Source organism: Cuculus canorus, chromosome 7 (assembly GCF_017976375.1).
Source record: "Cuculus canorus isolate bCucCan1 chromosome 7, bCucCan1.pri, whole genome shotgun sequence".
In the NCBI taxonomy this organism is placed as follows: domain Eukaryota; kingdom Metazoa; phylum Chordata; class Aves; order Cuculiformes; family Cuculidae; genus Cuculus; species Cuculus canorus.
Genome location: NC_071407.1, coordinates 10,507,654 through 10,524,006, shown reverse-complemented (window position 1 = coordinate 10,524,006; position 16,353 = coordinate 10,507,654). Strand labels below are relative to the sequence as shown.

General features: G+C 38.8%; 1 protein-coding gene across 5 annotated transcripts in view; it reads right to left on the bottom strand.

Moving 5' to 3' along the window:
- Positions 1–16,353, bottom strand: part of FAM13C (family with sequence similarity 13 member C) — a 50,004-nt gene that overhangs the window by 19,294 nt on the left and 14,357 nt on the right. For 4 of the 5 annotated variants that reach the window (XM_054071196.1, XM_054071198.1, XM_054071197.1 and 1 more), the window contains 4 exons: positions 13,283–13,343; positions 5,698–5,848; positions 5,254–5,319; positions 208–418 (listed from right to left, as the gene is read on the bottom strand). In XM_054071196.1, coding sequence (XP_053927171.1) covers positions 208–418; positions 5,254–5,319; positions 5,698–5,848; positions 13,283–13,343 — 489 coding nt within the window. The remainder of the gene's footprint in view (positions 1–207; positions 419–5,253; positions 5,320–5,697; positions 5,849–13,282; positions 13,344–16,353) is intronic. The other variant, XM_009555433.2, reaches the window with a different exon arrangement.

Genomic DNA, 16,353 nt, shown 5'->3' with positions numbered 1-16,353 from the left:
ACTTCAAACTATATTGTACAGTGTTATTACTGAAAAAATGCTAGGTCTTATCTCTCATATTGCAAATTAACCATGTCAAGATACACTACAATACAAAAATTTCTTGTTTATGACATAACAGTAACTGAAAAAAACGTGAAGAGTCAAAGGTCATGGTTTGTACAAAAATGATTTTAATTATCTAAGAACTGAAATATATTTTCTTACATCATGAAAGGTTGAGCACTTGGTGGAGAAGGGGCAGACTCTGTGTCTAGATTAAATCTCTGGCTTTGGCTAAAGATAGAGCAGCGTGGTGACAAAAGAGGATTGTCTCCATCTGTAAGGTGATACAGCAGTCGACTGGTCCCTAGGGAGTAATGTTCTTGTGGGCTGCTGTCCATATCATTCTGCCAGTCTCTGTGGGCTGGCACAGGCTCTAGAAAAGAAACATAAACCGACACAGACTGGAGGTCACTCACAAGATATTTAGCTACCTACATAAATACAAATCTATACTTACAGAAGTATTCAAAGCATAAGTAAACAGCAAAGAGCTCAGCAAGGTATCACATGCAAGATGAACATAACACTGAGGATAAGAAAATAGAAAGGACAGCTACTGGCTTAACATAAAGTGGTTTTGAGTTCCACAAGAGAAAGTGGGTGGGTGTGTTTGTAAACTATGAAGCACAATATAAAGATGGAGAGCTTCCTAGAATAGTAGCATTAATTATATTTTCATAGATCTGTTTGCTTTTGAAAGCCACATTCCTGAAGAAGGCAATGAATATACAAAACAAGTTTCATTTAGTGATTAAGCATTTAGTCCTTTGGTCAAGAGAAAGTCATATCAAAATCTATGTCCTGATGCTGAAAACCTCCAGTGTTGCTTGCAGTATACACTGCTGAATTTTATTAATGTTTGAAGTAACATACACATGGGTCTAAAGAACATAAGATATGAAAATAACAACAACCACAAACAGTATTCAAGGTAGTTATTCAAGGTAATGTGCAGCAACTGCTACTTGGAGGGTCATGCTTACGATACTATGTTAATATTGTCTTTGACTCTAAGCAGAAATATCACCTCAGGTGCCTTAAAAGGTAAAATTTGTTTTATAGAGTTGGTCAAGATGGAAGTCAGAATGATTTATTCTGGACTGGAAAAGTAGGCATTGGTGAACCTCATCACACTGATTCTGTTCATGGGTAACATGGAAAATAATGGGCACATTAAAGAGCCCACTTCCAGGGAACACCAAGAGTTCATCTTCCCTTTACTGTACCTGGGTACATTAATGGGAAGAACCATTGAATCTTCTTCCCCATGCTCAGTGAGTGAAACGGGTGTGGATGATTTAACCTAGTCGATATTTTTGCTGTCAGATGATTGTGCTTTAAAGCAGATTATATTTTTAGGGAGAAATCCCACACTCTCATATAAGCTCATCCCCGCACCCCCCACCCCCCAAAAGAAGTTAACATATGTGCTCTGTCTCAGATTCCCTTACATCAGTTTCCATAGTACATAATATTTTGCACCAACTACATTATTTTTTCCTCTAAAACCATATAGCATGTGTTCTGATGTCACAGAATCTTCTCATTCAGTGAAAGCCTAAAATTGCTCAGAAAAATAACTGTATATGGATTTACTCAAGAACAGCAAAGCAGATTTAGAAAAGTCCCTTCACCTTCTTTCCGTTTTCTCCCTTGTTCACGGGACATGACATTACCATGGTGAGTGGGTATGTCCTTCAGGATTTCAATGGAACATTTTTAATACATTTTATTTGACCTTTGCTCAACAGATACTGAAGCTACAAATCCCATTTACTACACTGGAACAGTGGGGACAAATCAGCTCTAAATGGCACCCTTCATAGAAAGCAAATTTTGATTGGAAAAATAACAGTTACAGTGGTCTGTATAATTTTATCAGGCACTATCCAACTGTTTTAGCTTTACAGACAACAGAAAATCTGATTGTATATTGGATAATCTCAGCTTAGTTTGTCATGCAAAAGTTACACATGACTTTGGTATCTGTAAAGTCACCTAACAGCACCATCATCTATAACTATGTTAAGCATTTTCACAGTGAGACAATGCAGTTGATTACTAATTCTAAACTGGCATCTTTCCTCTAAGTACTTCATACTCTGTAGGTCAAATTAAGCCCTCCAAGATACCAGAGCAACACCCAAAACTTCTAAATCATGTATGAGATTCATATCCTCTCACAGAGATACAGAAAGGCACCTGGGAGTAGCAAGGATAGAGCATTGCAGCAGTCATGGGAAAATAAGTACACAGACAACATAGAGTGATAAAGGCTGGAATAAATGCTGCTCTGTGAATAAAAGTCTTTGTCTGGCAAGTAATCTTTCCTTACCCTGTAGGACTTATAAAAATTACTAGTTTTGGTTGGGTTTTGGTTTGTGGGGTTTTTTTAAACTTCTGAAAAACTACATTGTCAATGAGAAGAAACTGGCTTCCTTCCTTTTATTTTACCATCTTTGAACTTCAAGAAATATACAGGCACTGTGAAGTAGGCACATATACAGGCACTTTGACTAAAGAGTTTCACTATTACTCATGCTCTGCTAATAAAAGGAATATTAAGTAGCAGTCTCTTCACTGTGAAAGGAAAATGATTTTATAAAACAAAAAAATTCAGCCAGTCTGTGTATGACAGAGCAGGAAAACATTTTCCAACATTCGAACTCTGATCTACTGTGGACCCAGAAGTACTCTTTTTGCAGGAGGGAGATCTGTACTGCTGCTAAACTATAAAGTCACAGACATATGCTCCTTTTCACATTTACAATGAGGAAGTTTTATTAGGCCCAGCCCAGTCTCAGAAATGAAAGAAAAGTACACACTCAAGACTAAACATGCCTGGAAGATAAATGCAAAGGAAAAGTAAGGGCTGGAGCAGCCCCACTGTTAAATCAAACACAGAGAGCTGCAGAGAGTTCAAGATCAGCTAGCAAATTAAAGGGAGGCAACCTGCATACCAGGTAAATTTTTAAGTATTTCTCAAAGTCCAGGGCTCTTCCATTTCCTCGGCATCAGGGCTTCCCGACAGCATTTCTCCACTAAAGCTCTCAAATTGGGTGCAGCTTTGTTAGGGCCCCAAGAAAGGTTTTAGTCTCAACCCTACCACAGATGCACTGAATTTCTACTTACTGCTCAGCAGTGGCCAGCCAGGCATTCAAACAGATTCATTTACGTGGCCCACTTACTACAAGAGCAGTACACCTCAGGCTGATGGCAGATTATAACCAACCCCATTTTCAATTACAGCTAAGGGTCATCATCCTGATTCCAGTTCTGTATAGATCCTAAACAAGACACTAAGCATTATCCTGAGAGTACCCCATGCATGGACTGACCAAACACCTACCTGTCTTCATGTGTCCAATCAAATTTTAGCTGGTTTTGCCAAAACTGGAAACTAAAGCCACCTGTATCCAAGCCACTAAGTTGCCCTTTAGCTGCATCTCCTCCGTCTCATCTACTCGGTCCAGTTTAGCACTGACAAGAGTTTATCACAGCACTGAAAGCCTGTGGTAAGTCTGTATTCTAGCATGTGATATTCTTTAAGTAAAATAATAATACACTGAAACTTGTTGTATATAAAAAAGACTATGCAGATGCAATGTGTTCATCCCTCAACATGTTACATCGATGAATACCAGTATCATAATTCTTAATTTAAAAGGATTTAGAACATCTTGTAGTTAAGTTCAGCTGCAAGTCACATATTTGATATATACTCACACCCAAAAGCTATAAAATTAGCTCACACTCTGCTCTTCTTTTTTTCCCTTAGAAAATTAGCTAGTTGTGAAACAAAAGAAATTAAATAGACTACACAGTCATTTTTATTTTAAAAATAATGCCTAACATTAAAATTTTTATTGCCTGATTCACTCAGCAAAGGCTAATAACTAGGGACATAGTATTTATGGCACATCCTTTAAAAACTCTGTTCCTATTCTGGTACAAATTTCTGGACTTCCATCAAGTTCAACCTGAAACAGCCAGTAATCCCATGTGAAAACTGTGCCTAAACTGCATGTGTCAGAAGGTTTCAAGAGTAATTTAAGAGACAGAATTAGGAATAACTCTATCTGTGCAAAATGCATAAAACACAAATCACACAGCAGATGTTAGCAGGAATGTGTGTGCATTAAAATCCATTAAATAGGTAAGTTTTAATTAAAGCACAAGTTTGAACCGCTACAGTGACAAAGTATCCTCTGAATTGCTACATCATCGAATATTTGCCTGTGTAGCTATGGAGAGGCAAATAGGAGCTAAAGAAGGTATCAGAAGCAGGGGTCACTATCAGCGTGAATTAAAACAAAATCCAATTTATTCAGCAAAAATAAGCAAAGAAAACAGTTATAAACCATCCTAACAATAATTATGAAACTACCAGAACAAAATAATTCAGTAAACTACTGGAAAATGAGGAAAACCCCACCCTGCCGTAAAGGAGAAGAGTCAGTGTAGATTTTTGGATGCAAAATGTCTCTGCCTGTGCAGCACAGATACAGAATTTGTTTCTACCTCAGATCCATGCCAAGGGACTAGAACCAGCGCAAGTTCCAACCCTGTATCCAAGAGCCATTAAGGTACTCGCCTAGCTGGGCTACAGCATCTGTACCTAGGATATTTAGGCTTTTTTACATTCCTTCATTTTTATATAGTTCAGATCCTATGTACCATTTTCCTTAATTGTGCGACACAAATCTCAAACTGTGGCATTTCTTAAGTAGAACACTATCATCAGTGATTTATTTTTTTTTTCAGGTAAATAACTTATTGTCATTTCCTGCTGAAAATTCTGAGCAAACAGTTTGTGAAATAAGTTCTTCTAAACCCAGCCTTTTTTCTAACAAAAAACATCAATTGCAAAAGGGTTACTGACCTATCTGCCTTAATTTGGACCATACATGGTGAACAATTTAAGTATTTATGTATTCATGTCACTTGTCTGTGAGATGTATTAGTCATACTGCCTTTGACCTATTTTTCATGAACAGTGACTCCTCTTCTACTGAGCATCACGACTCTGCCAGCATTGTGACTACAAGCTATGAATTGACAAAAATAGTGCTGAGCCTTAGGGCTATTTATTTGCAAGGACTGGTTTCCATATTGAGGCAAGAGGGAGAGATAACACACCACACTTTACCCAAATGGGTAATAATACATGTTCATGAATGATTAAAATCCACATGCTGTAAAACTCACCTTCACTATCTCTCTGCTGATGCATTAAATTAAAATCAATAATAGGAGAAATGAAGTGATATTGCTCTGACAAAAAGAATGACAAAAAATAGAATTACATGATATGGCAGGTGATCTCACACAATACAGACACAGGAAGTAAAGAGCATAAATTTACTTGAACAAAACCCAACAGATTAAAACTGAAATTAAAAGAAACAGAGTTTTTAAAACCTGCCTGAAAATCAGGAGCCCCTCTCAGAAAAACAGAATGCTACAGCCATTAATTTCTATTCTTTTAACAGGTATCATTCCTTCTTGCATCACACAACATGTGCATCAGGAAACGGTGCTTTGCATTAGCTCTGCACTGTTTCCCAGAGGACTGCAAATCTGATATTAACTGCAAGTCACAAGGCTCTTTTATAATTGCAAATGAGAACACATCATGACATGATCGCTTACCTCCGCAGCTGGCCCCATCAGCTTGCACGCTGGTTTGGACAGATGAAGGAGCTGGATCCTTGGGTGCCGGCAGCTGAGGAGTTTCTTCCTGGCTTGGCAGAAATGCAGAGCAGAGATCCGTTTCAAGGGCTTGTAGCTTCAACAAAGAATTCTGCAGACAAAAGCAGAACATTGGGCTAGACAGAGAACAACAGAATACAGCGGTAGCGCTTCAACTCACTGAGCCCATTAGCAGCGCCTGCAAAGGGGTGTTCCGCTAGCAGCTCGGAGAGGACGTGCAAGAGAACAAACATGCACTATTCCATGAGTTTCTTGACTTCTGGTTATTTAAGTCACAATCTACATGGATTATTCATGACACGTGGGAAAGATGACTTCGTCAGCAAAAGACAATTTATTCTAGGAAGCCAAAGTGATATGGTGTCCCTTTTCTTGGTCGTGGAGCAATACACTAAGCAAGTATTTCACTCATTGGGCTGACATCACGATCTGATGACATTATGTCCCTCCCCGTTTACCATTCACAAAAAAACAAATCTCCCTCTCCTGCCTATTGTGCAGCATGAAGCAGTGAACAAAGAGTTACTGAGAACACACTCCCTCATGAGATTCTTGGAAGAGATATTTTTTAATTGGCTTTTTTAGAGACACTTCTTTATGTAGACAGAGCTTTTATGTAGGCTGCTGCTGCTTCTACAAGACACACAGTTCATTTCCTTTCTGCTGCAAAAGTAAAATTAACAGATCATTGTCACTTGCTGCAGACAAATCAATGAGGACAAGGCTAGTTATCTACAACATCACTTCCAGCTACTGTGTCATGCTTGGTCCATTTCTTATTTTAATCTTTAATACTGCCTGCAATATTCAGCTGTACAATATGACACAAGCATCTTGCTGCGATGCGAATGCTGTGAAAGCCCTAATCACCATCTCACTCGGCAAAATGAGTCACTATGATACCCCACGCATATAGTTCCCCTCTTTCAAGAGAAATACAGCTTGCACCATAAAACAAAATCACAGAAGGCTGTCTTAATTATCACACCACTGCCACACAAAGAATTATACATAAAATGTTAAGTCATTCAAATGGTACATATTAAAGATTGATTTTGGGGAAAAAATCTAAGTTGCAATAGGAAAAAAATCCTCAATTTTCTATCTTGAAAATCTCCTTTCTCCACTCTGTCAAAGACCTGAAACCAATTTATTGATTCATTTAATGAAACAATGAGTTTATTTATTGAAATACTTTCCTCACCTATCTAGTGAGTAGTATAATAAGTTTTTGCATTATTTTTATTGCAATACAGCCCTTTTATAAACCGAAGGATACCAGTGGTTTTAGGTATTATTAAAAAAAAAAAAAAAAAACCAAAAAAACGCCCCAAAAAACAGAAAGAAACTAATTTGGCTGAGAACAGCAGGGAAGATTTCAGCCTTAGTCCTTTCATTCCTTTTATAGAATTCAGGCAGTGAAAAGAGAGCAGAAAGTAGCTCTTTCTAGGAGATAATAAAAACATGAGAGTTTCAAAAAAGCACAAGATCACCACAGCTAGATCCTGTGACCCTCTATGTGCTGTCAGGAGTGCTTAAAAATTGATATCCTGTTCCACAACAAAGATTAGGTTACAATCAAGTACTTGGCCTCAGCAGATCAAAAAGGAAATCTGGGAAACATCTTTCTTCTGGTCTCAGAGTGAACAGAAGCTCTGGCCATTCCTATCAGAAGCAGCTTAATATTGGAGACATAGAGCAAAGAAATATCTTCTGTTGTACTATACATTTATTTTAGGATTAAATTCCTCTTATCTGTTGTCAAGATACATTTTGACATGTTATCCTATAATACCAGGATTGCAGTGATTGCAAGATCAAACACTGATTCATAATGAAATGTCTAAATGTAATACTGTTCTTTTAAAATATGGCACATAGGGCTGGTTTCTATAATCTGAGACAGAAGATAATTTTACTTTTCCTGGGTACAGGTTACCATCCTTTGGCCCAGCTCCTATTTGTAAGGATAATTTACCCATTTTGACTAGCAGTGCCTCACCTTCACATCTCAGTTTTGCCAAGACTCCTGAATGACTGGGATCTTTTCCTTGTCACTTATAAAGTCACTGTTTGATCCAATATTTTACATACTGAAACAGATCTGGCTACTTCGAACTATCTGCTAAAGAAGTGTATTCCAGGCATGAGCATGTCCCCAGCACGGGCTTTTATCAGTGAAGACCAGCATAAAGAATTCTCTCAGCCCCTCTATTTACAGCCTTAACGCCCTAGCACGCAGTTTACATGTCGGCTAGCCAGCAGCCCCATCCACAAGTGTCTGCCTTCTTCTGCGATGGCCAACATCCAGTGAGGACCTCATCCACCTGATTGCTCCTGATTCCCTGTCCCTACGTTCCTGAATCCAGTTCCTGAGCTCAGCTCTCTCCCAGCTGCGGACCCATTCCCTCGTGTCTGCTCTGCAGTATTTGGGGTGACATATAGTCATCGAGGGGTGGGGGCACAATCTGATATAGTTGTATATATTTTATTACTTTCTAATTATTATCATTATTATTACTATCATTATCATTTAATTGAAGCTGTAGTTTTAGTTTCCAACCTGCAAGTCTTTTTTCTCTCATTTTCCTTTCCCTGGGGGTTAGAGGAAAGGGATTTGGGAGTCCAGCTGCACAGGTTTAGCTGCCAAAATTAACCCAGTCAGGGCTAAACCATGACATGCCTTTAACAGCTTTCAAGTGGCAGTAAAGAGAAAGGGTGCTGAATTCAGTTATATCCTTGTCACTGTTTTGGGAAGAGTTTTCATGACATGACAGGCCTTTTTTCCCCACTGCCTGTCACCCCAGCTAGATCCAAACAACATGGCTGTGGAATTATCACAACAAATGGGCAGCATTTTACAGGCATTAATATCATCTATCAAAAGATTACTATACCAGTTACAGACTGTTGAGGACTCTGACGTCAGCCCAGGGATTTCTCTTATCATGAGAAATTCTGACAGCAAGTAAAGAAAACATAGGCAATCATACCAGAAGAATATACAAGGTGAACGTCGGTGAATAACTGACAAATATACCTAACTTTCATAGCCTGTTACTTCAAGCATTTGACAAAAAAATTCCCATATCAAGAAAATACATTCACTTTGCCTCACTATTTCTTATGATACATTAATATTTATGGCAAGCTCAGTATAAAAGCATTCACATAGTCTACATTGTTAAACATGTAGTTCAGCAATGCTTATGCTGTAATTCACCAGCTGGTTTATATTCAGTTGCTCTAAATGATATTTTTCACCCATCTGTGGAAGGTGGGTGGATGGTAAATTTCTAGTCACTGCCAAATACTAAAAAAAATCATACAATAATAATAATAGAAATATCTTACATGAATGTGCCCTTGATAGGGATTTGATGTAGGGAGAAGAAGAGTAAGTAGTTTTAATCATTTTGATGTTACCAGGCAGATGAAGAATCTGGAATATGCCATCAATCTCATCTTACCCCTAAAACACAGCTGAGTACTATGGTACTGCCACAGCACGCTATACATGAAAATCCACCTCATTTTTATGAGAACACATGTATGGACACATATCTTTAAGCAAAGGCCAAGCACAAACCTGCCCAGGGGCACCAACTCACAGGCAACAGGAATGTCCCAGTAAATGGTAGGGATGACCCTGCCGCCTGCCCTGCCGCATGACCTGTCTTCTGCTTCTCACAGAGGCTGCTTGAAGTACCAGCAATGCCAGAGCAGTCAGCCTGAATCCTGCCAGCCTTGGACCACCTGCTCTATGGCAGAAAAAAAGTGTGTCCTTGTTTCTGCAACTGCAACCCAAGCAAAACAGGAAGGTGCTCTGGGAGGGAACACGGCTGTATATCACCAACTGGCAGCATGTCCTCCATCCTTGGGCTTGCTGTGGGCAGGCCAGCATGCAACCAACTGCTGGCAAAATGAAGGAAAGAAGAGAGGAAAAATAAAGTTCGAGTCCTGTCTTCATCTCCTCAAATGAGCCAAGTTCATTTAAAAACTGACTGACCATTTTGAGATTGCCCCTAATTCTCCAAGTATCTGTAGAGCCCTGATGTCATTGCAGGCATCCTGCCACAGTGGTGGGACGTGTACTCCTCTGTGCTGCACACTCAGCAATATACCACATCTGGAGGTGAACCAGCCTGGGGGCACACCCTGCTTAAAAATCTCTCATGGCCCCCCAGCTGGGCCATCTCTGCTCTTGGCCATTTAAAAGAAAATGCAAAACACGTTAGAAGCAAATACAAACAGCTAAACTACATAGAGAGGGACATGTTAGGTCACGGTAGGTACCATCATTGATTTTAGTAAGCTCTTATATGGGAAATCAATATCTCTGAAGTAATTTAAGCTATGGCATATTATATCAACTAATGATCTCAGTTCAAACACTTCAGAATTCATGTTCATTCCAGTTTTGTGCCTAACACCAATGTTTCTGATGCAGTAATTCCCGGTCCATGCTAATGCAAATTAAAGGACACACTAATATTTAAAATGCATCCATAAGTTTTCTTTGGAAAACTAAGAATATTTTTACCTCTTAAGAATAGTATTTTGCAAGTTTAAAATAAAGCAATTATGATTGTCTTGGACAAAGGTTTATTGTCTCTTCTTATGTCCACTTAAAGTAACTGACAATTCAAAGAACTTGAGCTGTGCCAGTTCCATGAGAAGAACTAAAAACATCCTGCATTATTCCAGATCAAAGATAATGAAAAAACAAAGACATTTACAGGAAGTCTGAGGAAAACACAAAGAAGGACAGTGTGGTATTTCTATCCTATTTGTAATTTTTGCTAGTGTTTTCTTAAAACATAGTTATTAAAGTATCATAATCTTGCCTGCTGGAGAAAATACTGTACAAAAGGACTGTCACTTGCAGAGCAAGCTTAGCCTGTAGTAAAGAAACTACCTTTAAAAACAGGTAATAGACTGTACTCCACTAACCATCTCTCTAACCATTTCAGGATTATTGAAAATCAAGAGTTGAGACCTTAGAGCAAGAAATTATTGAGATGATGGATAACTTCTTAGATCTAGAGATAAACACCACACACTAAACTCCCACCGCTAAATCCTTCTGAAGGGTAGGACTCCAAATGAATAAATACTCTCAATTTGTCACCAAACGCTGTGACAATGAGAAGTCCCTTGAAATACATGGGAGGCAATGTGCTAAAGGGAGGCTCACAGCCCCATGCTCTCTCTTCTTGCACCAAGAGCTATAGCACTGCCAAACCTGCTGATCGATCAGTGCTCAATGCATATCCACAGAGAGAGCAGATAGCTGACAACGACCGAAAGAGAGAGACTGCTGTTAGAAATAATTTCCTTGAAAAAGCATCACTATTATCAGCATCCTTTGCTTCATCCTTGGGGACATCCTAAGGTCTGGTAAATTTAAGAACTGAAGGAAAAGGGAAAGGGAATAGGTCTGTCCCAGCCGTGGACCCTGCATGCTCTCAGCCTGGAGGTTAATGGGGAGAAGGGAGGAAAAGTAAAGCCCAGACTTTGTGCTTTCCACATAAACTGAAACTACCCTACACCACCCATGGTGTTTCTGAGGTTACCTGCACCCTGCCCCTGGGCCTGCTCCTGCCCTTCCAGGGCAGGAAGCTATTATATTATATCCAGTTTAATGATGCATTTACTAGATTTATGAAATCAGCTGGAGCAGAGAAGGATAATAATTAAAACTTTCAGTATGTAGTGGCCTTTGAGGTGATTCATATAGAAAAGAAACTGAGCAAATATCAGCAGGCTGAATTTCTTCACTCTAAGGAAATTAATGCTTTTATACGTCACCTTAGATCAGTGATGTATAAAAGCACCTCTCTTGCTTTTTAATCTTAGAGTTCAGGTTGAAATAAGATAGGCATGTTTTACGTGAATGTAAATAAATCTCTGTGGTATCTGTTACGGAAATATTTGTGTCTTGAGGCATATGACATTTTCCATTTACAACTTCCTTTATAGGGACAAACAAGCAACAATAAGATAGAACAAGATATGCCCTGGCTTTGTATGATGCCAAGAGTGTGCACTGAGAAGACACACCACTTTCTCTAACCCAAAAAGGGAGTTAATTTTTTCAGGAAACACATCCCTTTGGGTTTGCAGTAGACCTGAGACACAATACAAAGATTTTGCAAAAGAAAGCATCATAACGTAACCTTTGTTCATTTCCCATAAATTATTAGCAATTTATTTTAATTTTTGATCTAAACATCTGTTTTAATATCTTACACTGATTTTTTTTTTTAATTATAATACTTTATCTTAACCTTTAAGGAATCCTTTGCAAGAATTATAAATTGAAGTTTTAAGTGGAGACTTTGGTGATTATTTGGAATGGGGGTTCTCAAAAGAAACAATAAGTCAATGATTTCTCCTGGGGCCTTAATTGGCTAGACAAAGGCTGAGTACATTCCCTTATATTGGTATGAAATATGCCTTACTAGTTAGCACTGAGACTTTTTAATGAGCTGCACAACAATGACACAAATGCATAGGAAACAATTCATTGTAAGGAGAAGATTAAGTCTGAATTCCTTTAAAAGGACACATTGTGGTTTTCCCCTAATGAAAGTCAGGCATCTATTAATAGACATAAACATTCTCTGGCTCATTATGGAAACAAAGCTGTTTTGTCCATGGTTTGACAGGAATGAAATTCTCTTCCCCTCAACTCTTTTTTCCCCACTGCTTCTGTTGTTCCATTGTCTTGGTGTACACCTAAAAACATTATCTGCTCTTGTACACTACCCTTGCAGTATGTAAGCATACTCTGTGCTGTTATGCAGATACCCTTGTTTGTGGGAGATACCTTATAAGATTTCTCAGCTTGAACAGCTGCAAGGCTTGTTTCTGACCTCCAGGATATTGCCGATTGAGAGGCTTCAGCCCAGTCTCATCCATTGTTTGACATGATCACACAAACAGCTTCTTTGTGCTCTACTCTCACACCATCTTCCTGTCATAATCCTAATGAAAACAGCTCTTGTTTCAAGTGTCATAGGTGTTATTTGTCTTTCCTTGCTTCACGTCTTCACTCCAACCCCCTCCTCCTCCCATCTTACAACAACAGTACCTTTAGACTACGTTATACCGTTCATAGTTTATTTATGCAGGATGTAGCAATCCTGAGAACTCTTTGCTTTTAAACAAAACATAATTGATAGTTGAACACATGTGAGCTGTAATGCGAGGAAAAAATCAAATGTTCTTAAGAGTTGGCATTTCACTCGGTCAATATTGAATGTTTAATTCTTTTCTGAGCACAAACAGAAAGCAGCATAAAGTCGGCTTAAAATATTTAAAAATTCTATTGCTTCTGGCTCTTAAACTATTGTAGCAGCCTCATATCACATTTTAAATCATTTCTCAAAAAACAGGACTAGAATGATTCGTTAAAAAGCTAGCCTAAGATTCTCAAGTGATTACATGACCTTAAAATTAACAAAATCAAACATCTAATGCAAGATTTTAACACCGTATTTTGACTTCTCATTAAACTTACCTCCTTTCTGTTAAATTGCTCAGTTGCTTCTTTTGGTGGCATGCACACATTCTCATTTATTCTACAAAACAAAACAAGTATTTTCACTCAATAGATTGCTTATCTGCGCTGCAGATATTCCAAACTTTTCATCAGGTCTGTACATAAATCACAAGTTATGGGATAAAGTTGTTTTATTAAAAAAATAACATTTCTATGAAAGTTACACCTGTATTTTATAGGATGATTTTACTGGAATATATTTAATAATATATTAAAACTGCGAATGAGGTCCTGGAAACCATGACAGTAAAATCTGGGCTCACTCTGTCACAGAGAAATAATTCCACAGAAGTATTATTAGCTCTTAGTTTCTCAGTGAGCTAACAGGGTTAAAGCCAAGAATGAGCTCAAACATATGTTTAAATGTAAGCATGATTTATCTCACATGCTTTAAGTCAGAAACAAGAGTTTTTCTGTTTCAGAGCCATAAAGAAAAAATCTTTCCATATTTAAACTGGATGGTTATTTCAGGCACCCAATCTTCAACTTTCTGCTTAAGCACTGTTTTGCAGATTTCCTAAAGGGCCAAAGGACAATCATGAGGAGCTCAAAATCCATTGAGTAGGAGAGAACTCCAGATTTTCTAATAAGGGACACCTTGCAGCCACATCAGAGTTATCCATACCTTTGAATTTCCCTCAGTGTATCGCTGCTTCTCCACATGGAAATAGGAAAGGAAGGTCCTGGAGTAACTAGGGAAAAATCTCTTCCCTCTGACTACGGGTAATTGCTATGTGAAGTTCTATATAATTTGCGGTTGTATCACTTATGAGTCTTGCACTTGGGATAACAAAATGTTTACAACACCCCTGAAGTACCACCTCTCATTCTGGATGATGTTCTTGCCTGCTGTTTAAAGGATGCAGAAATCTTGTGGTTTACTGTTTCATTTTCTCTAAAAATATTGGAGTAAGATGCTCTTAGTTTTGCATTCTTTGGATTCAGGAGATACTGAAGCCGTTAAGGTGAATAACCCTTTCTGTGTGAAGACCATTAACAGCTATATATGTATGCTGAGCTGATCTTTATATAGAGTATTTTGGGGTGTGCTTCTTTCATTTTCACCAAGATTAACTGCTCTGCTAGGCAAATGCAGGTCATCTGATTGTCACCAGGCAACAAAGGGCTTACAGTTTAATAACTATGGGTTGGATCCTATTCTCATTAAAAGTCAATCACAAAATATCCATTAACTTCAAAAGCAGCAGGCAGAAGCCCTTATTTTCTGCCTGGGCTGAGTACATTAAAATCATTTTAAGCCTTGGCTGAAGTTTTGAATAATTGCAGATGAACCTTATTTTGTATAATTTGCATCACATACAATAATGAAAATAAGATTCTCTCTGTGGCTACTACTCACATTTATATTATACCATTCTTTATGAAATATGAAAGACCTGATCTCTCACCCTCCCTACAGACTGGCAACCCTAGCTTTGGCAGAATTATTCTGTTCTGCATGGCACAGATGACAAAGATGCAACCCAGTAATAAGTACAGTTGAAGTCTGTGGCCATAACAAAAACAAAACAAAACAAAACAAAGCTCAATACTGGAGTATTTGGAGCTCCTCCCGGATTTCAAGAGAAAGATCAATTTGCCTGAGGAGAGAGCTGTTCAAAAAATAGTCCAGAACATGTGAATTATTGAATTATGTATGATTTCACTTCTAAACTTGTATAAAATTCAAATAAAACCACATAATTTTAAAAACTAGGAAAAATGCTTAAATATAATCTAAGTAAATTCACTTCTAATTTTCCAGACTAAGCCCAGAAACGAGCATTAGATTCCGTAATTTGCAAGTCTCAATCCTGTCCAAACCTGAATTTTATTAACTCCATCCTCAGTAGACTTACGCGTTTATAGACCACACTGCCACATGTGCTCAGTGTCTTGGGCAAACCACACACTGTGCTGTAGGATGAAACCCCTTTTCCAGATTCATTGTCAGTCTAACATGTCCCGATACACCTTCTCTGTCTCCAGTCTAGTGATATTTACCATTCCCACTGTAAGGATGGTCTGCCAGGGGAGCAGCCCAGAGAGGGCAGTGTCAGTACCGTGTCCCAGGAGTGATTCATTGTACCCAGAGGTTACATGACATGATTTTACAGAAAGGCAGAACCCACAGCAAACACACAACAAAAAGAACCTCTCTGAGACCTCCACAAATGGCCAAAAGCATTATGAAATTCAAACATAGTCACTATCTTATGACAGAGCTGCAGGTGAATATTTCAAAAGCATGCCTACGAATCCTTACAAAACAGAACTGAAGCAGGCTTTTGGATGAACATAAAGTGCACACTTGCAGTGAAAGAAACAACACTATTAAGAGCCCAAGGCTGTTTGGAGCTGTTTGGGCCTAAGGCTGTTGTTCGGCTGCTCCTTGGGCAGTCCCTGAATGCTGGAATAAGCAGCCAGGCAGAAAGCTAGCACAGCAGCGCCTGTCTCATCAATCACAGCGGTTACATAAAGCAGTTACAAGTGCTTCTTGTACTCACCAGGCATAGTCCTTACTTGGGCTACACTAAGATGCTATCTTTCTCCCTTCCGTCCTCTCCCTACCCAGCAGGGTAGGGATACAAGAAGTATCACCAGAACCATAAACATCAACATTTCAATACCAGGATTCCTGAAGAAACTGTTCTCAAGCAACTGTATTGATCATTTCCCAGCAAAGCAATATTTCATCAGCAAACCCTGATTACTGACAGAAAGCTCTCTGCAGACACATTCTGGTTGTGATGAATTTTTGTTAGGTCCAAGGCAGGACTCTGAGGGAATCTGGTCAAGTTTTCTCCCTGCTCACCTGCTGCCTGTGTGGGAACGCAGCCTCACAAGCTCTGCCTCACCTGCGCAGGTCCAACATATGGTGCGGGGACATCAGCATTTCAGCAGCTTCCCTTCTACCTCCCACACGTCTGTAAGTTGTAGCTCTTCAGCAGATAGCATGGAAACTATATGAGTCCCCTCCTGAACTGCACTCTCAAAAGCTACTTGCCTTGAAATCTTAAATCCTGAAA